Source organism: Eumetopias jubatus, unplaced genomic scaffold, assembly GCF_037043125.1.
Source record: "Eumetopias jubatus isolate StellerSeaLion01/CBP00866 unplaced genomic scaffold, mEumJub1_p1.0 scaffold_12, whole genome shotgun sequence".
Classification (NCBI taxonomy): Eukaryota; Metazoa; Chordata; class Mammalia; order Carnivora; family Otariidae; genus Eumetopias; species Eumetopias jubatus.
The window spans coordinates 88,661,075-88,688,479 of record NW_028274818.1 but is presented as its reverse complement, the minus strand read 5'-3'; the positions used below and the strand labels follow the sequence as shown (position 1 = coordinate 88,688,479).

General features: G+C 35.7%; 1 protein-coding gene across 1 annotated transcript in view; it reads left to right on the top strand.

Annotated features, from left to right (window-relative positions):
• The window catches only part of LOC114198794 (phospholipid-transporting ATPase ABCA3-like), a 137,876-nt gene that overhangs the window by 67,460 nt on the left and 43,011 nt on the right, over nt 1–27,405 (top strand). Inside the window, exons 17-22 of the mRNA XM_088017068.1 lie at nt 5,967–6,065; nt 6,967–7,123; nt 8,114–8,414; nt 14,357–14,606; nt 15,660–15,870; nt 24,778–25,000. Coding sequence (XP_087873194.1) covers nt 5,967–6,065; nt 6,967–7,123; nt 8,114–8,414; nt 14,357–14,606; nt 15,660–15,870; nt 24,778–25,000 — 1,241 coding nt within the window. The remainder of the gene's footprint in view (nt 1–5,966; nt 6,066–6,966; nt 7,124–8,113; nt 8,415–14,356; nt 14,607–15,659; nt 15,871–24,777; nt 25,001–27,405) is intronic.

Sequence of the window (27,405 nt, the reverse complement as noted above, 5' to 3'; positions counted from 1 at the left end):
TGTTTTTTTTCTAACAGGGAGAGGTTTTATTTAAAAAAAAAGTTGGGTTTTTTTTTTTTTTAAGTAGGCTCCACAGCATGGAGCCCAACACAGGGTTTGAACTCACAACCCTGAGATCAAGACCTGAGCTGAGATTAAGAGTTGGATACTTAACTGACTGAGCCACCCAGGTACCCCAATAGGGAGATATTTTAAACTAAGAAATGGAAAAAACAATTTTAAGAAAAAGAAATAGCTATGGATCTATTTTTTTTTCAGAATATAATATGAAAAAAATGAAATGATGGTTGAATTCTTAGTGATCTTCATTCCAGCTAAGATTTTCATAGCTACTAGGAATTGAACACTGACTTTTTGCAAGATATTGTTCTCATATGGATTTATTTACAAATCTGAATAAATAATGAGGCAGAAAAGAATTATTTTAATTACATATACCTGTATTCTGATTCATTGAATGTATCTCACAAGGAAAGTACTCTTGAAATTTTAAAACAGTAATGTAACTTGCTGTAAAACAATGCTGAGACTTGTTGGAATGAAGCTTTAGTTTAGAATGTTGCATGGCGAGTGGAGTGAATGGAAGTGATATGCAGAGACATAAAAGAGTTACCAGAATAGTGCTACATATCAGGAAATATTTATATGCTTAAAATTCATAAATAAGAGGCTGTAAATATAAAGGGAAACCAGTGGGTGACAATAGAAGAAAGAAACAAATATCATTTTGTGAAACTCCTACAAATTAAAAGGAGGAAATGTGTTATTCCTGGTACAAAGTTTAAGCAAGATAACACGGTAAAGAGAGTAATTCAAGTATAGACATGCAACAAATATTTCATTTACCTGAAGGCAGGTATCCTGATGGGTCTCTGAGGTTTGTTGCCAACAATTACCTTTTAGAAAGACGGGGGGTCGGGGAGAGGGGGAAAAAGATGGGGGAAATTAAAACAAACTAATACTGTAAACCTAAATCTGATAATCAAGAAAATGTTGGTTGAAGGGAAAAAAAAGTCAGATATTTTATGGGAAATTTACCACATCCTGGGGAACTTCATGGCAGGAAAGAAGAAAGGATCTTGGTAGATTTAGACACAGGCCAACATTATATAGAATATATATAAGATATATAGAAAAGCAAATTTCTGTAACATAACCTCAAGATTGTTTGGAAGTTTCAAAAATGAAATTCTGACAACAGATCCAAAAGATGAAAAAATAGAATGACAGCTAAAATTCAATAAACAAGGATAAATAATAGAGCTGATACAGAATATCATCAGGAATTTTATCACCCCAATCTGTTGTTCTAAGGAAGTTTAAAAAGTAGTTCATTTAATATTAATTTGGGGTGTCTTGAGCAGGTTTAGCTCCTAAGCAGCAAAGTTGGAAAGATGTATGAGGGTTACAAGAACCTATTTTGTAGAGAAGGAGAGCTAATATTTGAGATAAGGTCCAGCAGATTAGCCAGGAAGAAAAAGAAGGGAAATTAAATGTGTACATGATAGATCCAGATAATTGTTATGCAAGGCCTCTCTGGAAGTATCCTGATAACCTTCCTCTAGTCTGGCCTTGACTTGTCTTAAAGGCATGAGATTTTGAGGTTGGGATCTGGAAATGAGAAAAAGAAAAGACTAAAATATTGTCACCAAGAATGTCAAGGAAAAGAAGCTTCGGTGCTGGCATCAAGGAAAGGAAATTTTTCAAATCCTGTTTTGATTCCATCTTTCAATCAAAGAGAATGATCTTTTAGTTTAAAATACAAGAACAAACAAAAAGGTAAAAATTTTCAGTGTATTTCTCAGAGCTATAAATAAGTTCAAGTCTCCAAGCTGTAATGAAGTGCCTATGAGACACTCACATCACTATGAAGTGATTGCAGAGGAATAAATGTTAGTTCAAGTGAAATAACTTTGCAACAAATAAGGAAAGAAAATAAAGTGTACTTAATTTTACCTCTTTCCAAGTGACTCTTTTTACAAAATGACTCTTAAGTTGAGAAAGATTATACCAAATAGTAAGATTAAATCAATAGTAAATCAAGAGAGATTAAATCAAATAGTAATGGTGATACAGTTGGATTAAAACGCAAGCCAGTTTATCTACAAAGGCTTATGTTCTCCCATCAACACCCACAGTGTTAGAAAACTGGAGATGTGCCAATCTCATTCTAATTTTAAACTTCAAAAATTGACACCAATGATCCCATGGTTGATTCAAAGCAAAACACATACACACACACCAAAACCTAGAATGATAACTAAGAAACAACTAAATCATGCAAAAACTCATCTTAGTCTTGGACAGAATTTCCTCCACATGTTTTATATGATTATAACTCAGTCCTGGATAAATATCAATCATTTCATAAGAATGAAAGGGAAAAAGAATGGGCTGTAGAAAGGATACTGAATTTTGAAATAAAAGCACCAATTTAAGAAATCATAAGAAATGCCTACTTTGAAAATAATTTCCAAAAATGGGAAACTTCAGAAATTCTCTGCTTTATAGTCTCAATCAAATTAAAGAGGACACTGTGAATCTAGAACAGTTTGGAGGAGAGAAAATGAGATAAAATGATGTGAAATCCTGATTGATTAATAAAGATCTGACCAATACTTATGGCAGAAAAGAGAACTACTGAAAGAGAACACCATGTCAAGAATTCTTCCCAGAATTAAGAGGCAAGGTACTTTGTGATCTTCAGAGATGGAGTTCACTCAATGTTTCTGCATGTCATGTCAACACCAGAGAATGGGCCTATGGAAGTATTCTTTTCCCCAAACTCTCACTTAGCTCAAAATTCAAAGAGATGTATTTCTTTGAGTACCAATGTTTTGTAAAAAAAAAAAAAACCTACAGAATTTTTAAGATTCTCTTGTTTTTCTTCTTCCAGATTTTAAAACTTAACTAAAAAAAAATCAGTCACCTTGCTTTAGGAAGGTCTTGCTGCAAACCTATCAGCCCTACCTCACAAAATAAAGTTTAGTAAAACATTAAAAAATATGAATAAGTAAAGGAATCTGATGAATAGAAAAAAAAGAATTCTTCCCAGAACTATGAGGAAACCTGCAAAAAATAAAGAGACCAACCAGTACATTACCACTACACACCCACAAGAATGGCTAAAATTAAAAAGACAGACTATAGCATATGAATATGATAAATGGATCTCTTTGCTAACAGAAGTATAAAATGGTAAAACTGCTTTGGAAAATGAGTGGCCATTTTTACTAAGCTAAATATGTGCTTATCCTATGACCCTGCAATTATTCCTAGTATATACCTTAAAGACAAATGTCCATCAGAACAGATGTAAGAGAGTGTTTATATTTGTAGACACTATTCGTAATAGCTCCAAACCAAAGCCACCAAAATGTCCATCAACAGGAAAATGGAAGAATATAGCAATAAAAAAGAATAAACTAATGGTATATATGGCATGAATGAATCTCACAAACATTGAAACATTGGATAAAAAAAGTACAAGCTGTAGGATTCCATTTATATGAAGTTCAAGAAAAGAAAAAATCTTTATGTAATTCTAAAATTAAAATTACCTCTATAACAGGGGTGTCTGGCTGGCTCAGTCAGTAGAGCATGGGACTCTTGATCTCGGGGTTGTGAGTTTGAGCCCCACATTAGGTATAGAGATTACTTAAAATCTTTTTTAAAAATAATAAAAATTACCATAAGATGCATAGGTAGGGGTGTGTGTGTGTGTGTGTGTGTGTGTGTGTGTGTGTGCGTGTGCGTGGTGTGTGTATGCACGCGCGCATGTGCGTGTATGGACACTGGGAAAGAAGTCAGGGACTAAGAAAGGACCTGTTAGAATCTCCCTGTGGGATTCTGGAAATGTTCTCTATCTTATCTGGATGGTTATCCATGTATGTACTATATGTACTTATGTGAAAATTCATTTACAAGTAGTATACTTTGTTATGCCTCAGTAAAAAAAAATAAATATTTAAAAATATATGTAATGGAAAAAACTTTGTAATGGATAGAAGTAAGTACATCAAATGTTAACAGTGGTATACTTTAGGTGGTCACATTTTTTTTGTTTTTATATTTTTCTGTATTCTCATCTTAAGTAGACAATATATTGTCTTTATAACATCTATATATTAAATATATATGTATTATATATATAAAACAAATAAAACATAATGGGAAAAACAGCTATACTCAAGGTGGTCAAATTTTTTCTTTTTAATATTTTTTGTGTTCCTCTCAAGTATAATATATATAATGTATACAATATTTATATTTGTTAAATATATATTTTTATATTATATATAAAAAACATATTAGAAAAATATGTTTTTTGCATAATGATTGGCTCATAGAATTTTTTAATTTATTTATCTATTACTATCTTTTTTCTTTACTGAATATCACTAAGGAGCCTAGGGTGTGCTAATCAACATGTGATTGCATTATGACCAAATCAAGAAACTTATTTAGTTCTGGAGTATATGAATTAGAAAGTGAAAGTCTCCCATAATCACTTCCTATGGGAATAATCACTGGGAAATTTTGTGTATATTTCTCAGGATCATTAAATGCCTATACTGACATGAGTATAATATGTTGTACATCACATACATACATTGATATGGATACAATAATAATTAGTTTTATGATTTAACAGAAATGAAATCCTATCATAATAATGTTCTGAATCCTGTTTTGTTTACTTACCTGCATTTTTGGTCAACTGTTTATGGTAGGACTTTTAAGACTTCCCATTTTTAAGATAACCAAGGAGAAATCTACACTTTACTTAGATCTTATTCTTTCATAATATCATACCAGAATGTATTCATTAAGCTGTTAAGGAATATTTATCTCTACTTAGTGCTCTATTTGTACATTTTAAAGCCTCATACAGTTTAATTTTGTCATATATGGTATAAAGCCAAAGGAAACAAAAATAAATAATATGCCAAAATATTAGTGTATTAACAGTGGATATCCATGGGGCATGATATTGTGATATTTATATTTTTGTACATTCCTTTCTAAATTTTATATGATGCACACATTAATTTCTTACCTAAAATCAAAGAAAAAGAAGAAAATGTGAATCCTGGTTGAAAAGCCAAGCATTGGGAATGAAGAAGCACCAGAGGAAATGGACTTAAAACATGTGAAGGGCTGTCATGTGGGTAGATTAGACCTGTTCTATATAATTAATGGTGTAAATTTAGAACCAATGTGCAAAACTAAATAGAATTAAATGGAAAATAATTTAAGTTTGAATATGGAGGAAATTTTGATAGATCTTCCAAAAGAGGGAATTTTGAGTTCCTCCAACACTGAGAGTATGCATATAATGCTCCTCATTGAAAATACATTTGATGGTTTTGAGACCTAGAGGTTTTTGGAAAAGATCATCTTATAAATGTGAAGTACTATAAAATCTTTGCAGGAAAACTATTCTTTGAAAGTCTTGATGTCTCTACATTGCATCTGGCTCAAATTCCATGGCTTTTCTTGACTATTGAATCACTTTGTTCTGTCCATGTCTCCTATTTCTATTGCACCTACTCCATTATCTATGTGAGTGGCTTTTTTCTCCTGTTAATTTGAATAATTTTTTTAAAAAACTTACTGAATAATAAGAACCATAGCATTTATATGTGTGTGATAAGTTAATTCATGTGAACTAGCTAGAGTTACTAGCATTTATAGAGTCTCATGGTAGTTTATTAGAAGACCAAAATTATGTGTTTTCAAGAATTAAGTAGAGTGGGAAACAATGTGCTAGAGCAGTTTACTAGTTTCTATTATAAGTACTGAAGTGAAGAATGAGCTACATTTTCCCCACTGCTGAAGGGAAATCAGTTCAGAATAAAAATATATAAATATGAAAATCTTCTGATTTGGTACTAACTTTTATTCCTCCCTTCCCTTCCCCCTTTTCCTTCCCCTTCTTATTTTTTTCCTAATTCATATCCTAGCTTTGAAGCTCTATTTACTGCTCTGGAAAAGAGACGATACGAGTTAGGGATTGCTAGCTTCGGTGCCTCTATTACTACCATGGAAGAAGTCTTTTTTAGGTGAGCGAGGATGCATAAGGAAAATAAAAACAAAAACCATCGGGGAGGAAGAACCACATCTTGGTCCCTTTTGTAAACTCACCAAACTCAGAGTCACACATTAGAAAGTAAAGAGATGAGGAGAGGAGAGAACAGACATGATTTTTTTTTACGGTAATAACCCCCAAAAAACACCACTATCACTTTTTTTATTATGTTACGTTAATCAGCATACATCACATCGATTAGTTTTTGATGTAGTGTTCCATGATTCATTGTTTGCATATAACACCCAGTGCTCCATTCAATACTGCCCTCCTTAATGCCCATCACCGGGCTAACCCATCCCCCCACCCCCTCCCCTCACACCACTATCATTTTTAAAAAAAGCAGATATTTTGATTCATCCAAAGTATGAATTAGATGTTAATTTTTAACTTGAATGGGTTCAATTTAATGCAACACTCAATACCTTGCCCTAATTTTCCTAGCCTTACTATGGTCTGCCAGCAGTCCTGTGACTGGGGTTTGGGAACTACTCTTCTACCAGAGTTTACCCTGTTGCTTCCATATAATGCCCCTGCCAAGTCAGTAAGCAAACCCAGGAGACTTCTTTTTTTTTTTTTAATTTAAAATTTTTTAAAGATTTTATTTGTTTATTTGAAAGAGAGAAACACAGCGAGAGAGGGAACATAAGCAGGGGGAGAGGGAGAGGCTGGCTTCCCGCAGAGCGGGGAGCCCGATGGGGGACTCGATCCCAGGACTCTGGGATCATGACCTGAGCCAAAGCAGATGCTTACAGACTGAGCCACCCAGGCGCCCCACCCAGGAGCCTTCTGAGTTGAATGTTGTTAACTCACATTCTCCAAACAAGATATGCGGTAGAGTTGAATGCTTTGTTACTTTTTTTTTTTTTATGTAGAGTCAGTAATCTGGAAGATTCACAAACAGATATCCAAGCTATCCAAACTCCACCTCCCGCTGTGATGAATGAAGTATCAGTTAAGAACCAGAATAGGAATATGTCAAGCAATTGTTCTACCATGAACGAAAGCCCTGCTATTATGTTTAATACTGGGGTAAGCACCTTTGCTAAGAAACCTGATGTATATTTATTTGATTAGGGTACAAGAGGTACATTTTTGTTTCCTATTTGAACGAAGGTAGTGTGGAGTTCTTAACCACTGCATCCTACCAGACAGGGAGCAGTCTGTACCACAATCTAATTAATTTCCTAATGCAGAAGCAAAAAGGTCTAGGTAAAAATCACAGCTCTCACTCACACCATTGCTATTCCTCAGTTCTTTTTTATGTCTTAGAATTCTTTTTTTTTTTTTTTCAAATTGCTAACCCAGAAATTTGGTAGTTCACTGAAGCTGGAGTACACTGGAAAGAGCATGATTTTTAGTAATCAAACATGCCCAATATTGTAAGTTTTTGCAATGGGAATTGATAATGCATAAGGGATGTTTCCCTAATCGGTGCAGTTCTCAGTATGGGAAGTCCTTGTGAGTTGCCCAGCATTTCTTTCCTTCTCCTTCTAATTATCTCTTCCTCCTATAAAGAAGCCTGGTTTTCTTGACTGTTAAAAGACTCTGGGGAAAATCATCCTGTTGAGATTTCAAGTGTGTTATATGAAAATTCAGACCTTAAACACTGTATTTAACACCTTACAATAGAGGTCAGCAAACTTACACAAGGGAATAATCGATATGTAAGGCGGGGTTGGCCACATGGTCTCTCTTGCAGTCGTCCCATCCTGTCCTTGTAGCACAAACACAACCATAGACAACACAGAAATGAACGGATGTAGCTGTGTTCCAGGAAAACTTGATTTACAACACAGATCATAATTTGTTGACTCCTGCCTTATGAAGAAAAGACTGATTATTCTCTTATGTAATATCATACTGTGCTTCGATTCTATTCTCAGTATTTATTTAGATAAATTTTATGTGTCTTCTACCCTAAAATTCCAGAGTGTTCATTCATCTTAATGAATTTCATCAGGAATGATCTGTTTGGGTCCATGAATATTGTAATATTATGTTTCTTTTTTCCTTCTTTAGTATTCCCTCTATCATCAGCAGTTCTGTGCCTTGTTCATAAAGAGGGCGATGTTCAGTTGGCGGAATTGGAAACTGATTTTGCTACAGATACTGGCACTTCTAGTTTCCTTTACTTTTCTCTCAGAGGCTAATAAGTTTTTACATACTAAAGATGAAAAGGCCAGACAAATGGATTTGGATCAATATGATCGAACAATTGTGCCTTTATCTATTTCTGGGAATTCTAATTTGACCCTGATTTTCCTAAAACATCTTAGGAGTATGCTAGAGTCTCACAAACACACACTTAAGGAAGTGCAAGGTAAGACTCTAGGTAAAAAAGACTGCTCTTAGATGAAGATCTGGTTGTGTGATTTGCAAAGAAGGTCAACTATATATTTGGCTACAGTATAACTAAAGACTTAATGTGCTAGCTCCTCTGAATACATTTATTTTTAAGATAGTAATAATAAAAATTTGCATTTGCTGAGCACTTATTTTTGGCAAGAACACAGCTAAGTATCTTACCTGTGTATCATTTAAAATGAGCAATCATCCCGATTTAGTAGATATTTTTATTACTGATATCAGTTAAATGAGGAGCACTGACATTTAAGGAAGTCCAGTAATTTGCACCAAATCAGACATGTAGTAAAAATACAGAGACGTGAATTTAACCTGTCCTACCTGATGTCTGCAAACCACTCACTACATGACATTACTTCTCTGATCATAAAGTTTATTCTCTTTCAAGTCATCAGTTCCTCCCAGATACTATATTTTTTTTTAACTGCCACCTGATGAACAGTGTTCTTCTGAGTTAGCAAACAGCCTGCAGTATTGGCAAACCTGTGTGGTTCTTTTATTTCTCTCATTGAGGTTCTGTTGTGAAAATACATTTCGGAGATGATTGTTCCTTATAATACGGATTCTACAACCTACAAGTAATAGATTGGCTGACTACAAATAATTGTGCCTATTATTCCTCCGCTATAAGTAGTAAGTAAGCATTTGTTAACCAAGGTCACACATGAGGTGAAGGATAAAATAATTATCTTTTTAAAAATTACAGTATACTGCTTATGTTAAAAAAGTAAAATGATTAACTGAATATACTTGTTATATTGATAATGAGACTAAATACAATAGAATAATACAGTAGCCCCACTGATATCCAGTTTCAATTGTTATTGTTTTATTCATTAGCTAGAAATTATCTAGGCATAGAGAGATAATATTTAGGCTTAACCAGTCCCACTTTGTTTTAAGAAACTTACATGTACTTTTCTAAGTTGTGCTCTCATTCTCTTAGCCACAGAACCTTGTATAAGTGAATTCTACTAATTCTATATGGTTTCTCTTCCAACCTGCATGCCTTTTCTAACTGAATTTTTTAGTATAAAGATAGAGCAAGAAATCCTTTGTAACTTGCTCTCTCTTTTCCCTAAACTACAAGAAAATGTTTTGGGGGGCACCGGTGTGGCACAGTGGGTTGAGCATCCACACTTGGTTTTGGCTCAGATTGTGATCTCACGGTTGTGTGGGGTTCCATACTCAGTGTGGAGTCTGCTTGAACTCTTTCCCTCTCCCTCTGCCCCTCTCACTCGTGCACACACACACTCTCTCTCTCAAATAAATCTTTAAAAAAGAATGTTTATTAATGAGGAAATAGATTTCTAGATAATTTCTCATCTGTAGCTTTCTTCTCAAATAATACATGCATTAACACTGGGGAAATCACTGCTAACTTTTTAAGCAGAGCCATAAAATAAGTGGGTATGTGCTTTAGAAAGGATATGAGCTTATAATAACTGAAAAATGTCACCTGCTCTCCCAAACAAAAGTTTACATTTCCTCTCCATCCACAATTTAGATGAATGCCTCTTTTTTGGAATTTATCTCACTGAATTACAGTAGAACATTTTTCATGCTTCTCTCAAACTAATTATGGAGAGGCCACAACTTCTTTTATATCTCTAGAACCTAACCCAATTCCTGGCACACAATCAGTGTAAAATTGAAATAGTCTTATCAAATTGAATTAAATGTGAGGAAATGATTCAAAAGGGGACAGATCCAATGTCAATGAAGTCAGCTGGGATGTAATTGTGATAATCGAGGCAAGAGAGATTAAGGCTGTGAAAGAAGGAAAGAAAGATAGATTTGAAAGATATCTGAAGAGCACTAAAGTAGATTTTGTTTTCTCTTTAGAAGTGGAGGAGAGAAGAACCATTAACACTGAATTTGATACTTTAGCTTTTTATTTTGTGAGATAATTGTCAGTTTACTGTTGTGAAAAATAATACTGAGAGATCTTGTGTACCAATGGTAACATCTTGCAAAACTATACTACAATATCCCCACCAGGATTTTGACATTAATACAGAACATTTGCTTAACCACAAGGATCACTACTGTTGCTCTCTTCATTCCCTCTCTACTCCGGCAATCACTAATCTGTTCTCCATTTGTATAGTTTAATCATTTTGGAATGACAAAAAAATGGAATAATCATATAATATGTACACTTCTGGGATTGGCATTTCACTCAACATAATTCTCTGGTGTTCTATCATTCATTCCATCATATGCTATGAGCCATTCCATCATGGGGTTGTACCACAGTTTGTTTAACCATTCACCATCAAAGGACACCTCATTTCCTCCCTCTCCCAGGTTTTGTCTTTATGAATAAAGCTGTTATGAAATTTCATGTACAGGTTTTTGTGTGAATCTATATCTTCAGTTCTATGGGATAAATGCCTGGGATTGTAATTTTAATTGTTGACTCGTATGGTAGTTGCATGTTTGATTTTTTGAAGAAACTATAAAACAGAGTGACTGTACCCTTTTACATTCCCACCAACAACAAATGAGTGATCTAGTTCCTCAGCATCTTCCCCAGCATTTGTGTTGTCACTATTTTTATGTTTATTTTTCATTCTGATAGGTATGTAGTGATATTTCATTGTTGTTTTCATTTGCCTTTGACATCCTTTTTTGTGCTTATTGACATCTGTGTATTATCTTCACTGAAATGTGTATTCATGTGTTTCAGTCATTTTCTAAGTGGATGGTGTTTTTTTTTTTTTTACTCTTGAGTCTTGAGAGTTCTTTATATAGTTTCTCTCATAATGTTTATTATCTTTTCATTGTCTTAATGGGATTTGTAGGATAAAAGTTTTTTATCTGGATAAAGTCCAATATATCCATTTTTTTATGGATTGTGTATTTGGTGTCAAGTCTAAAACTCATTACCTAACCCTAGATCCTGAACATTTTATCTTAAATGTTTATAGTTTTCTAAAAGTTTTAGCTTTATACTTAACATCTAAATTCATGATCCATATGGCATTAATCTTAATAATAAATGTGAGTTGTGGGTCAAGGTTAAATTTTGTGCTTGTGGCTGTCCAATTGCCCCAGCAGCATTTGTTAAATTATGATATCCATTAAAAGTTTTTTGCTCCTTTATCAAAAATCAGTTGGGTGTGTGTGAGTCAGTTTTGGGATTCCTTTTTATACTCCATTAATCTGTGTGTCTGTTCCATCACCAATATCATGCTTGAAATCTGGTAGACCAATTCCTCCCACTCTTTTCTTGTTTTCTAAAGTTGCTTAGTTCCTTTGCTTTCCATTTAAATTTTAGAATAAGCTTGTCTATAAATACAAAAACTTTTTGTTGGAATTTTGATAAGGTCTTATTAAATCTGTATATCAATCTGGGGAGAAGTGACATCTTTACTGTGTTATATATTCTGATCCATGAACACAACTGATTTATTTAGAATTCCACTTATTAAGAACTTTTTTGTTTCTTTCATCAGTGTTGAGTACTTTTCATCACACATGTCCTGTACATGTTTTGTTAAATTTACACCTAAGTATTTCTTTTTTGAGTAAATGTAAATGGTATTGTAGTCTTAATTTTGGTGTCCATATGGTTATTCTAGTGCATAGAAAATAATTGATTTTTGTATGTTTATTTTGTAACTTGCAACCTTGAACTCGTGTATTAGTTTAAAAAAAGTTTTGTGAATTCCTTTGGATTTTCTACATAGACAGTCATGTCACCTGCAAATAAAAGCAGTTTCATTTCTTCTTTTATTATCTGTATGCCTGTTATTCCCTATTTATGCTTTACTGCACTGGGTAGAACCTCTAGCACAGTGCTAAATCAGGGTGGTGAGAATGGGCATTCTTGTTCCCAGTTTTAGGAGGAAAGTATGCAGTCTTTCATCAAAAATATAATCTTAGCTGTAGAGATTTTTTAGATGTTCTATATAAAGGTGAGGAAGTTTAGCTCTATAACCTTTTTTCAGAGTTTTCTCATGAATGATTACTGAGTTTTGTCAAAATTTTTTCTGCATAATTTGATATGATTATTAATGGTTTTTCTACTTCAGCCTAAAATATGCTGAATAACACTGGTTGAGTTTTAAATATTGAACCAGCCTTGAATCCCTGGAATAGACCCCATTTGACCATAGTTGTAATTCTTTTTATATATTGATGAATTTTATTTGCTAGTATTTTGTTAAGGGGTGTTACATTATATTTGTGAAAGATATTGGTCTGTAATTTTCCTTTTTCTTGGTACTGTCTTTTATGATTTTTCTATCAGGGTAATACTAAGTTGATAAAATGAATTCAGAAATGTTCCCTCCTCCTGTATTTTCTGAAAGATATTGTGTATAATTAGTGTTGACTCTTCCTTAAATATTTTGTAGAATTTTCCAGTGAAAACATCTAGACCCAATCGCTTCTTGGCCTTTTGGCTAAGATCAAGTGAAAACATCTAGACCTAGAGATTTCTTTTGGGAGGAATTTTTAATTTATGAGTTAAATTTCCTTAAAAATTATAATTATTCAAATTACCTATATCATATTGGAAGAACTGTTGTAGTTTGTGTGTTTTGAGGAAGGGTTCTATTTCATCTAAAATGTCAAATTATATGTGTAGAGTTGTTCACAGTATTCCTTTATTACCCTTTTGATGTCTACAGGATCTGTAGTGATTTCCCCTATGTCATTTCTAATATTGGTAATTTATGTTTTATTTTTGTTTCCCATTCTCTTTCTCACTGTGCTTTTAGATGAGTATTTTCTAATCAACCTGTCTTCCAGTTTCCTGTCTACTCTTCATTTGTGTCCAACCTGCTATTTATTAATTGTAGTTGATTTTTTTTGACTCTAAAATCAATATTTGATATTTCCTATGGACTTCAGTTCTCTCATAAATATTCTGTCTCTAATGTCTAGTTTATATGTGGATGTATTTCTATTATCTGTGCTTTTTTTGGTTCTGTTTTTTGGTATACCTAGTAATTTTTTAATTGAATGCCAGATATTGTGTATGAAAATTACATAGACTCTACTTGAGATTATCTTCTCCAGAGGAGGCTTAATTTAATTTCTGAAAGTCAGTGAGATTAAGAGAAGATCTAAATCCAATCAGGGATTTAAGTGATTTAAGACTGGGTTGAAATTTTTATAAGAACTGATCTATACTTTCCTGTTACTCTTAGGGTATAGCCCTTCAGGAGCCCCACTGAAAGCTTGAGGATTTACCAATGCATTCCATAACTTATAAATCTAAAATGCCTTAAAGGGAAAAGGGGTATGGAATGTTTGGTTCAATTCAGTGCATTTCCATCCTTCTAGGGGCTTATCCCACAAATGTTGTTGCTTTTTTAGGTATCTAATACCTTCAAAGAGGTGATTTCTTATTTATTTAATCCAGTTTTTTTTTTATTTTCACAGAGGAAGGTTTTTTTCTGCTTTAAGCAATAAAATATGTAAGTGGAAATATTTATGGATCTCTTTAAGATAGATTAGGGGTAGCTCGGTGGCTCAGTCGGTTAAGCATCTGCCTTTGGCTGAGGTCATGATACCAGGGTCCTGGGCAAGGAGACTGCTTCTCCCTCTCCTCCCCATTCATGCTTTCTCTTGCTATCTCTTTCTCTCTCTCTCAAATAAATAATTAAAATCTTTAAAAACAAAAGAAAGATAAGAAAATCTATACTATGTTGCCTGTGTTTTCTCAGTGAAGTACAAATCTATGTCACAGACTCTGAAGTGAGAGAGCTTGGAATTGAATGATAGAATAGAGTGCTTAAAGAGAATGACAAATGTTTGAAATAATCATTATAAGAAACTTGAAAGGGATGAGAACCAAGTAAAATTATTTGTTCCTTTTCCCAATATATGTTGTAGATGATTTCTTTTGTGGATAAACTGATCAAAGCTATTTCCTCATCCTAGGTGACCTACTGAAATACTTAATGGAAAATGAAGATTGTATTCACTTATGCATTGTTGCCTTTTCTATTGAGGTGAAGACAAATAGAATAATTCTTACTGGTCTTTTCAATGATCAAGCCTATCATTCACCATCTCTGACCCTGGCAATATTAGACAACATTCTTCTCAGGACAATTGCTGGCTCTAATGCTTCCATAACAGTCTTCAATAAACCTCAGCCACACTCTAAGTATAAAAAACAAAGTGGAACATATGTTATTCTTTTAATTAAAATTTGATTTTTTTATTTTTAATTAACATATGTATTATTTGTTTCAGGGGTACTGGTCTGTGATTCAGTCTTACACAATTCACAGCACTCACCATAGTACCTACCATCCCCAATGTCCATCCCATCCTCACCCCATCCCTCCCGCCCCCCTCCCCTCCAGCAACCCTCAGTTTGTTTCTTGAATTTAAGAGTCTCTTATGATTTTTCTCCCTCTCTGGTTTCTTCTTGTTCCATTTTTCCCTCCCTTCCCCTATGATCCTCTGTCTTGTTTCTCAAACTCCTCATATCAGTGAGATCATATGATACTTGTCTTTCTCTGGCTGAATTATTTCGCTTAGCATAATACCCTCTAGTTCCATCCACATTGTTGCAAATGGCAAGATTTCTTTTTTTGATGGCTACATAATATTCCATTGTATATATATACCACATCTTCTTTATCCATTCATCTGTTGATGGATATCTAGCTTTCCATAGTTTGGCTATTGTGGACACTGCTGCTATAAACATTGGGGTGCATGTGCCCCTTTGGATCACTACATTTGTATCTTTGAGATAAATGTCAAGTAGTGCAATTGCTGGATCATAAGGTACCTCTGTTTTCAACTTTTTGAGGAACCTCCATACTGTTTTCCAGAGTGGCTGCATCAGCTTACATTCCCACCAACAGTGTAGGAGGGTTCCCATCCTCGCCCACATCTGTCGTTTCCTGACTTTTTATAAAATTTGACATTTTTTAAAGATTTATTTGAGAGAGAGAGAGAGCAAGAACAGAAGCAAGGGGAAGGGTCAGGGGAGAGGGAGAAGCAGACTCCCTGCCTCAGGGCTAGATCCCAGGACCCCAGGATCATGACCTGAGCAGATGTTTAACCAACTGAACCACCTAGGTACCCCTAAAATTTTATATTTTAAATGCATCTCTCCTATCCTATATGATTATATTTACATGATTAAAAATAGCTATTGATAGAAATTTATGTTTTCTGCTGTATTGATTTCCTGATATATCTACTTTTGTTCCTTCTTCTGTAGATTATCGGATGGATTCCAGGTGGCCTTATATATACATTTTGGCATGGCTTTTTTAATCAGTGGCTTTTGTCTCCTGACGGTGACTGAACGAGTCACTAAAGCAAAGCACATCCAATTTCTGAGTGGAGTTTTTGTCCCTGTGTACTGGCTTTCTGCTCTACTGTGGGATTTCATCATCTTCTTCATTACCTGCTGCTTACTACTCATAAGTGTTAGATACAGTTTGTTGAGGGCTCATTTTCCTTCTGTATCCCCTGGAAAACTCCTATTTTCTTATTATGTAACTCAAAATATAACTGTACTTGGAAATAGGGCCTTGAAAGAGGTGGTTAAGTTAAAATGAGGTAGTTAGGGTAGGCCCGAATCCATTCTGACTGGTATGCCTTTTAAGAAGAGGATATTTGAACGTACAAAAAGATACAAGGAGTATGCATACACATGGTAAAGACCATGCAAGGACACAGCCAAAAGGTGGACATTTGCAAGCCAAGGAGAGAGACCTTAGAAAAACCAGCCCTAAGAGAAGATGGTGGCAGGGTAGGAGGATGCTAGGCTCATCTCCTCCCAAGAACACAACTAGATAACTATCAAATAATTCTAAATACTCCAGAAATCAACCTGAAGACTGACAGAACAAACTCCACAACTAAAGGGAGAGAAGTGGTTTAGGGCAGAAACAGACCACTAATGCAGTGGAGGGGAGGGAGTTGTGGTCACAGAGAAGGGTGAGAGAGTAGAGGATAAGGGAATGCACAAGGGGAGCATTTCCCCAAAGCCACTGCTGGGAAAATGAGAGGGTATGATTTTTTGAGTTCCTACAACCATTAGGGCCTAAAGCCTGGAGTTTTAAAGGTCAGCAGGTTTGGCTAAGATAGAGCTGTGGAGGTACTATGCTGCTCCTGGAAAGAAGACGGGCAAACAATCCAGAGGCAGACAGCATGGAAACCGTGATCTGAAAAACACCTGGGACACACAGGGAGCAGATTATTTGTTCTTCTCAGAGTGCTTCCCTGAAAGGCAGCATTCACAGAGACACCTCTCTGGGAGACAAACGAGCTGGCTGGTATTATTTCACCCCCCTGCCCCTCATCAAAAATACACAACCACCTTCAGGAAGCAGTGCAGCACCTACACAGGGTGCCTAACTTGCTTACAATAAGTCCCACACCCCTGTGCTGTGGTGGGACTGCCCTTCTCAGTCAAGCATGTCTCAGTCCCAAGGCAGTGGGCCCTTTGCCCAGAAGACTAGCAAAAACCCCTGACCACACTACATCTCCCAACCAAAGAATTCTGCTGGGCTTCAGTTCTAGTGGAAGTAATATCAGGTCGCATTTAATAAGCAGACTAAAGCACACCTAGTTAAAAATATCCACATTCTGGCCAAGGACAAAATACTACCCACTGCAGACAAGGAGAGCTTCTGCAGACAACTGGCCTGAAGGATAGAGCCAGCAAAATACAATAACAGAACACACAGAGCACACACCAGAGACATTGAAGTACCAGGTTCTGGACACTACATGACTTCTTCTTCATAAAACCATTTACTCTCTGGAGCAGGAAACATAACTGGCTTTTCTAACACAAAGAAAAAGGCAATGACTTAGACAAAAGGCCAAGATGGAGGAATTCATCCCAAATGAAAGAACAAGATAAGAGATCACAGTCAGATATCTAAGTGAAACAGATATAAGTAACATGCTTGATGGAGGATTTAAAGCAACAATCAACTTGGTTAGATTTTAGTTCTTTTATTTCTCCAGAAAGGGATTCTTTAGTGTCTTCTGTGATTTTTTTTCAAACCCAGCTAATAGCTTTATAAATCATTATTCTGAACTCTAGTTCCAACATCTTATTAATGTCCGTACTGATTAGGTCCCTGACAGTCAGTATTGCCTCTCGTTCTCTCTTTTGAGGTGAGTTTTTCCATCTTGTCATTCTGTCCAGAGTAATAGATGAATGAGAGAGCAAAATACTAAAATGGCAACAACAATCCCAAAGAAATATACACTAAACAAATCAGAAGAGATCTGAAACCGGGGGGGGAGGGGGGGTGTGTGAGAGAGAGAGAATATAATCAGACGGTGAGCGAATAGAGCAATACACTATCTCCTGAGTGTATTTTGGTCAGTTTGTTAGAGGAAACTACATCTCAAAATTGTAAAGAAAGAAAAACTTACATATGTACAAAAATAAAATTAAATGCAATGAAAGGATAGAATGTAACTGTGAAGATGAAAATTAAAAAAGACTTTAACAAAACAAAACAAAAAAAGAGAATATGATCAGGTGGGTGAACAGAACAGAGCCATACACTAGATTTTGGGTGTATTTTGGTCTGGTAGAAGAAATTGTATCCCAAAATTTTAAAGAAAGAAAAACTTAGGTATATACAAAAATAAGATTAAATATAATGAAGGGATAGAATGTGACTATAAAAATGAAAATTAAAAAAAGATTTTAAAAAGAGTTGATAAAATAAGTTGGTTGAAAAAGGAAAGAAGAAAATTTTTAAAAAAATAAAATGAAAAAAAGTTGAAAGACTAAAGAATCATGGGAAAAAAGACATGAGTTCTGTGTGTGTATTCCCCTACTGCTGGAGTTTTGCAGTTCCCTTTGATGGGTGAACTTGGTCTTGGCTGGATGTGCTTGCTGATCTTCTGCGGGGAGGGGCCTATTGCATTGATTCTCAAATGTTTTTGCATCAGGCAGAATTGCACCACCCTTGCCAGGGGGCCAGGCTAAGTAATCTACTCCGGTTTGCTCTATGTGGCTTTTGTTTTCTGAAGGCTTTCCGCACAGCTTTAGAGGATGAGAATGAAAATGGTGGCCTCCAAATCTCTGGCCCTGTGGAAATTCACAGTGCCTGGATAGATAAAACCTGACTTAGATATGCCTACCTGGATGAGACTAATTTGAAAAGCAAAGGAGGAGTGCCCAGAACACTGAGCCTCCTCTGAAGTTTCTTGGCTGAACTCGGCCAGATTCTTACTGCAGCTCAATTAGTCTCGGTCTTGGAGCAGGGGCCCAGCTGTGCCACAGATCATGGTTTATGGCAACCCCAAGCTGAGAGCCCACTCCTGGGCTCATTTGTTGCAGCCGGCTTCCCTGATCCAATATCTGGGAGCTCTGCCCCCAATCAAAAGACACAGGGTATCAGATTGGATAAAAAAGCAAGACCCATCAATATGCTGTCTGCAAGAGACTCATTTTAGACCCAAAGACACCTCCAGATTTAAAGTGAGGGAATGGAAAACCATTTATCATATTAATGGACATCATAAGAAAGCTGGGGTGGCAATCCTTATATCAGACAAATTAGATCTTAAAACGAAGACTGTAATAAGAGATGAGGAAGGACACTATATCATAATTAAATGGTCAACCAAACAAGTAGATCTAAAAATTGTAAATATCTATGCCCCTAACATGGGAGCAGCCAATTATATAAACCATTAGTAATAAAATCAAAGAAACACAACGATAATAATACAATAACAGTAGGGGACTTTAACACCCCCCTCACTGCAATGGACAGATCATCTAAACAAAAGATCAACAAGGAAATAAAGACTTTAAATGACACGCTGGACCAGATGGACTTCACAGATATATTCAGAACATTCCATCCCAAAGCAACAGATTATACATTCTTCTCTAGTGCACATGGAACATTCTCCAGAATAGATCAGATCCTGGGTCACAAATCAGGTCTCAACTGGTACCAAAAGACTGGGATCATCCCCTCCATATTTTCAGATGACAATGCTTTCAAACTGGAACTCAATCACAAGAGGAAAGTTGGAAAGAACTCAAATAGTTGGAGGCTAAAGAGCATCCTACTAAAGAATGAATGGGTCAACCAAGAAATTAAAGAAGAATTTAAAAAAATTCATGGAGACAAATGAAAATGAAAACACAACTGTTCAAAACCTTTGGGATACAGCAAAAGTGGTCCTAAGAGGGAAGTATATACCACTACAAGCCATTCTGAAGAAAGAAGAAAGGTCTCAAATACACAACCTAACCCTACACCCAAAGGAGCCGGAGAAAGAACAACAAATAAAGCCTAAACCCAGCAGGAGAAGAGAAATAATAAAGATTAGAGAAGAAATCAATGAAATAGAAACCTAAAGAACAGTAGAACAGATCAACGAAACCAGGACCGGGTTCTTTGAAAGAATTAATAAGATCGATAAGTCAGACTTATCAAAAAGAAAAGAGAAAGGACCAAATAAATAAAATCATGAATGAAAAAGGAGAGGTCACAACCAAAACCAAAGAAATACAAACAATTATGAGAACATATTATGAGCAACTATATGCCAACAAATGAGACAATCTGGAAGAAATGGATGCATTCCTAGAGACATATAAACTACCAAAACTGAACCAGGAAGAAATAGAAAACCTGAACAGACCCATAACCAGCTAGGAAGTTGAAGCAGTAATCAAAAATCTCCCAACAAACAAGAGCCCAGGGCCAGATGGCTTCCCAGGGGAATTCTACAAAACAGTTAAAGAAGAATTAATCAAAGTTCTTCTGAAGCTGTTTCAAAAAAATAGAAATGGAAGGAAAACTTCCAAACTCTTTTTCTGAAGCCAGCATTACCTTGATCCCAAAACCAAATAAAGACCAGACCAAAAAAGGAGAATTACAGAGCAATATCTCTGATGAACATGGATACCAAAATTCTCACCAAGATACTAGCCAATAGGATCCAACACTGCATTAAAAGGATTATTCACTACGACCAAGTGGTATTTATTCCTGGGCTTCCAGGGTGGTTGAATATCTGCAAATCAGTTAATGTGATAAATAAAAGGAAGGACAAGAACCATATGATGCAGAAAAATCATTTGACAAAGTACCACATCCTTTCTTGATTAAAACTCTTCACAGTGTAATGACAGAGGGTACATACCTCAATATCATAAAAGTCATCTATGAAAAACCCACAGAGAATATCATTCTCAATGGGGAAAAACTGAGAGCTTTTCCCCTAAGGTCAGGAACATGGCAGGGATGTTCACTGTCACCAATGCTATTCAACATAGTACTAGAAGTTCTAGCATCAGCAATCAGACAACAAAAAGAAATAAAAAGCATCTGAATCAGCAAAGAAAAACTCAAACTCTCACTCTTTGCAGATGACATGATACTCTATATGGAAAACCCTAAAGACTCCACCCCAAAATTGCTAGAACTCATATGGAATTTGGTAAAGTGGCAAGTTATAGAGTCAATCCACATAAATCAGTTGCATTTCTACACACCAACAATGAGACAGAAGAAAGAGAAATTAAGGAGCCAACCCCATTTACAATTACACCCAAAACCATAAGCTACCTAGGAATAAATCTAATCAAAGAGGCAAAGGATCTGTACTCAGAAAACTATAGAGCAATCATGAAAGAAATTGAGGAAGACACAAAGAAATAGAAAAACATTCCACGTTCATGGATTGGAAGAACAAATATTGTGAAAATGTCTATGCTACTTAGAGCAATCTACACATTCAATGCAATCCCTATCAAAATACCATGAAGTTTTTCCACAGAACTGGAGCAAGCAATCCTAAAATTTGTATGGAACCAGAAAAGACCCTGAATAGCCAAAGGAATGTTGAAAAAGTAAACCAAAGCTGGTGGTATCACAATCCCGGATTTCAAGCTCTATGACAAAGTTGTAATCATCAAGAGAGTATGGTACTGGCATAAAAACAGACATATAGATCTATGGAACAGAATAGAGAACCCAGAAATGGACCCTCAACTCTATAGTCAACTAATCTTTGACAAAGCAGGAAAGAATATCCAATGGAAAAAGGACAGTCTCTTCAACAAATGGTGTTGGGAAAATTGGACAGCCACATGCAGAAGAATAAAACGACCATTTCCTTACACTGTACACAAAAATAGACTCAAAATGGATGAAAGACCTGTCTCCAAGGGCAAGGGGAAAAAAAGGCAAAATGAACTATTGGGACTTCATCAAGATAAAAAGCTTTTGCACAGCAAAGGAAACAGTTGACAAAACCAAGACAATTGACAGAATGGGAGAAGATATTTGCCAAAGACATATCAGATAAAGGGCTAGTATCCAAAACCTATAAAGAACTAACCAAACTCAACACCCAAAGAACAAATAATCCAATCAAGAAATGGAAGGAAGACATGAACACACATTTCTGCAAAAAAGACATCTAAATGGCCAACAGACACATGAAAAAGTGCTCAACATCACTAGCCATCAGGGAAATACAAATCAAAACCACAATGAGATACCACCTTACACCAGTTAGAATGGTAAAAATTAACAAGACAGGAAACAACAAATGTTGGCGAGGATGTGGAGAAAGAGAAACCCTCTTACACTGTTGTGGGAGTGCAAGCTGGTGCAGCCACTCTGGAAAACAGTAAGGATGTTCCTCAAAAAGTTGAAAATAGAGCTACCCTACGATCCAGGAATTGCACTACTGGGTATTTACCCCTAAGATACAATTGTAGTGATCCAAAGGGGCACCTGCACCCCAATGTTTATAGCAGCAATGTCCACAATAGCCAAACTATGGAAAGAGCCTAGATGTCCATCAACAGATGAATGGATATAAGATGTGGTATACACACACACACACACACACACACACACAATGGAATATTATGCAGCCATCAAAAAATGAAATCTTGCCATTTGCAGCAACGTGGATGGAACTAAGAGGGTATTATGCTAAGCAAAATAAGTCAGAGAAAATTATCATGAGATCTCACTGATATGTGGAATTTAAGAAACAAGGCAGAGGATCATAGGGGAAGAGGAAAAAATGAAACAAGACAAAACCAGAGAGGGAGACAAACCATAAAATACTCTAATCTTAGGAAACAAACTGAGGGTTGCTGGATGGGAGAAGGGTGGGGGGATGGGGTAACTGGGTGATGGACAACTGGGGAGGGTATGTGTTGTAATGAGCACTGGGTATTATGTAAGACTGATGAATCACAGTCCTGTATCCCTGAAACAAATAATAGATTACATATTAATTGAATTTAAATTAAAATAAAAATAAATAAATAATAAAACATGGAGACCCACACTATGAGTGCATATTATTAAGTGACATATCTGTGTAACTGACAGTATTGTAATATATATTGTGAATATGCAACTATCCATTAGCTAAAGAATCCATGCGAGTGAAAATTTATTTTTTATTTTTATTTTTTTATTAAAAGATTTTACTTATTTATTTGAGAGATTGAGAGAGAGAGCACAAGCAGGGGGAGAGACAGAGGGAGAGGGAGAAGCAGGCTCTCCACCGAGCAGGGAGCCTGATGCGGGGCTCCATCCTAGGCCCCCAGAGTCATGACCTGAGCTGAAGGCAGATGCTTAACTGACTGCACCACCCAGACTCCCTCTGTTAAACTTTTTTTTAAGTTAAAGAACAAGACAAAGAGTTTGTGCTTTAAATAAAAAAAGATCACTAAAAAAATAAAATTTTTTAAAAATTTTTTAAAAATTACTAATACCATAAAAAAAAAGCAACAATCATAAAGATATTCACTGGGCTTGTGTAAAGAATGGAAGACATCAGGACATCAGGGAGACCCTTACCACTAAAATAAAAGAGTTAAAAAAGAATCCATCAGAAATGAAGAATGCAATAACTGAGATTGGAAACAGGTTTGATGCAATGAACAGTAAGCGGGAAGAAGCAGAGGAATGAATTAGTGATATAGAAGACAAAATAATGGAAAATAAGCTGAACAAAAGAGAGGAAAAAGAATTATGGAACATAAAAATAGACTTAGGTAACTCAGTGACTCCATCAAATGTTATAACATTTGTTTTAGGAGTCCCAGAAGAAGAATAAGAGAGAAAAGGGGGCAGAAAATTTATATGAGGAAATAATAGCTGAAAATTTCCCTTACCTAGAGAAGGAAACAGACATCCAAATCCAGGAGGCACAGAGAACTCCCATCAAGATCAACAAAAGCAGGCCAGTAAGATGTATTGTAATTAAATTTGCAAAATAGAGTGATAAGAAAAAATCTTTAAAACAGCAAGACAAAAGAAATCCTTAACATACAAGGGAAAACCCATAAGGCTAGCGGATCGAATCATGGCAAGCCAGAAGGAAATGGCATGATAAATTCAACATGCTGAATGGGAAAAACCTGCAGCCAAGAATAGTCTGTCCAGCAAGGCTATCATTCAGAATAGAAGGAAAGATAAAAGAGTTTCCCAAACAAGCAAAAACTGAAGAAGTTTGTGACCACTAAATCAGCCCTGCAAGAAATATTAAAGAGGATTCTTTGAGTGGAAAGAAAAGACCAAGAATGACAAAGCCAAGAAAGGACTAGAGAAAATCTCCAGAAACAACAGAACAAATAATAAAATAGCAATAAACACGTATCTATCGATAATTAAGCCCCAGAGTTGCTTGGGTGGGTGCGATGGCCGTGGGGAGGAGTAGAATAGGGAGTAGGAGACCTGGTTCAAAGGTATAACCAGAGATAAAAATCTTCAGAGAAAGAGGCTCTCTAGAGAAGTAATCTTTCTGGGAAAGGTGAGAGTTAGCCTTATTGGGGGAAAATATACTGACTTTGTTCATTAAAAAACCATTCCATGGGCATCTGGGTGGCTCGGTCGGTTGAGCGTCTGCCTTCGGCTTGGGTCATGATCCCACAGACCTGGGATTGAGCCCCAGGTTGGGTTCCTTGCTCCACGGGGAGCCTGCTTCTCCCTCTCCCTTTGCCTCTCCCCCTGCTTGTGCTCTCTCTTGCTATCTCTGCCATTATCTGTCTCTCTCTGTCAAATAAATAAATGAAGTCTTCAAAAAATTTAAAAAAAAATAAAAAACCATTCCAGGTAGGAAAAAAAAATAAAGGGAATTATGGCGGTTCTGCTCATTGGACTATCCTCTGGTGAAGTAGAGGTAGAAGTACCTTACTTCATGCTCCTAAGTTGAAGTATTTTATAGAGGCTAACTGATTTAATTAATGAATACTTCCATGCTACATAGCGATAGGACTTGCTGTCTCCTCTACACATTCTGGCTTGCGTTATTTTCGACTTGCCCTTCACCTTGCCTTTATCTCTATGCCCTCTGTGTTTCAGGGAGCATTCAAATTCTGCCAGTTGGATATTTACATCACAGATTACCATTTTCTGGACACAATGCTGATCTTCGTGCTATATGGCTGGTCTGCCATTCCCCTCATGTACCTGCTGAGCTTCTTGTTTACTAGAAGTACTTCTGCCTACATCAAACTTGTCCTATTCAACTACCTTTCAGGCATTTTCAGTCTCCTCATAGATGCCACACTTCAATTCGGTAAGAGTAAGGGCTTCACAAAGTTTCTCTTTACTCAGAAGGCAGCAGTAAATAAATAAGTAGGAATGGACTAACGACATTAGTAGACAATAAAGTTCTAGGTTTTGGGAAAATCCTGTACTTGATGTAAGTTCATAAAATTATTTTTGAGTGCTATGATATTCTGGGTGCTATGTTAGACCTGGGATCCTCATGCTGAACTGATGGGGCTGGACGTGACCTACAAGTCCTTTGACAAGTTTCTTCTGCTCTATCCCCACCTCCAGTAACTCCATCACATGACTAAGGAATCTGTTTTGCAACAGATATGGGAAATTTTAGGAACATCTGTCCTGAGACTCATTTGTCAAAGAGAGAGAGAGAATACAAAAAAGGAGCTTTCTTTTTAGAAGGGCCGGCCTCAGAAAGTTAGAATAAATTCTATCTCAACTATATGAGGCCATTATTATCTTTAAAAGTGTTCCCCCTTGATGTTATGGCAGTTTGTAGTGAGGTGAAGAGAGGGAAGAGTGGAGGAGAATCTTGAGTTCTTGGGAGAGGCTGACAGTTTTGTTCAAGGAAGGTTTTATGGTGTGGCTTTTCTTCCCTAATTCAATGAAAAGGCACAAGATCATGAGCACCCTAACAAGATTTTCCAGGAAGAAAATCTCTATATGCATCTGACATACATATAATTAAGCCAGTTTTCCTCCCTTCCAGGACCAGTTTCTACAGTATTCTTGAATTTGTATTTCCTCATTTTCCTTCTTTGATTTTGAGACTTGGGACGATCATCACTGAAATGGCCACTGTTGTAAATGGAGTTGTCGATTCACCCTCTAATGTGCATTTCAGTTGGCCTCAGCCCTTTCCCACATCCTCCCTTTCTGTTGTTGCTCCATAAACGCTGGCTTCTGCCTTGTTCCCTTTGCCCTTCCCTGGTCACAAAAGAATAGTTCGTAATTTCACATGCATAAGACTTAAGCTTACGCACAGCAGGTGAAAAAACTTGTGAAACAGATATGTCTTAGCACTCATTCTCACAAAGGGATATCCAAATTATGGAAAGCAAATGTTTGTATATTTTTGCACATTTGTCCGAAGAGTACTAGTTTGTGATGTGAGGAAGACTCACCTGTAAGCATTTGAGTCTGTGAGCCCTAATCTAAAAGGAAATGATCATTTAAGGGACTGGAGAGAAATAGTTGTTTCAGAGTAAGAATAGGAATAAATTACTGTTTTAGAAAATTTTTGAAAGACTTCTTTAGAAGGACTATGTTGCAAAGAGTAATGCAGAATAGGATGAGAACAAAAAGGAAGCCAAAGACTTGGCAATTAGAAAACAAAGGAGACTTCCACTTTTGAGCAGCAGAACAAACACTATGATACTGTGCCAAAAATAATGAACTGAGGAGAAGGTATAGAATTGGCAGAGGCCAACAATAAAGTGAAAGCAAGTGTCCTTTAAGATAAGCAAGCATCAAAGGTAGCTTTGATTTGAGGTTATTGACAGCATCTGTTGACCTTAATTTTCCATTTTATAAGTTGTGAGGAACATAGAGGTCAAAATAAAAAGCATAAAGGTACAACAAAGGTTTAATATCTTCCTCTTTAAAATTAGAAGTTCAAAGGGTTATGTCTTCATTATAAGGGTGAACAAAACAAGTGCCACAATAGGACACAGAAAGGAAATTTGTAAGGGTTGAATTTGGCACTGAAATGAGGGATAATAATTTCCCTTTGGAATTTGTGAACACATGTACCTGTTCGTACTGGCTTGTGTCCTGCAATCATAGAACATAGTATGTAAGCTAAAAAACATAACTTGATAATTTATTTTAAATAATCTCGGTTGTGCTCTCATGTGAGTGGCAAAGGGATACATAATTCCTCTACTTCAAAGCATTCCCATAGTTAAATTTGCTAGAGAACTTGAAATCAAATAAAAGAACAAAGAAAGAAAAAAGAGGAAAAAAACAAGGTCTTAAGAGCAAGCGCTAGCAGAAACCACAAATTGTAGAATCAGAATCAGACCTGCAAAATTAAGATTTGGGGATTTTTAGAAGGATATAAAATATGTATGTTTGTTTAAAATATTTAAATTGTAACAGAGTCTTAGGAATATGAGCAAATAATAGAATATAAATAATAGAACATGTATCCATGTATGTTATATATATGCATATAATATAAATATATATGTTTAAATTATTAATATATATAATGTGCATTTAATATGCATAAATATGTATGTTTAATATATTTAAATTGTAATAGAGTGTCTCAGGAACATAAGCAAATAATGGAATATAATAATAGAATATATAATAAATAATAGAACATATATGCATATGCTACATATATGTACATGTATGTATATATATGCATAATATATATAGACAGAGAGAGAACAAGTAGATTTGAAAAAGATC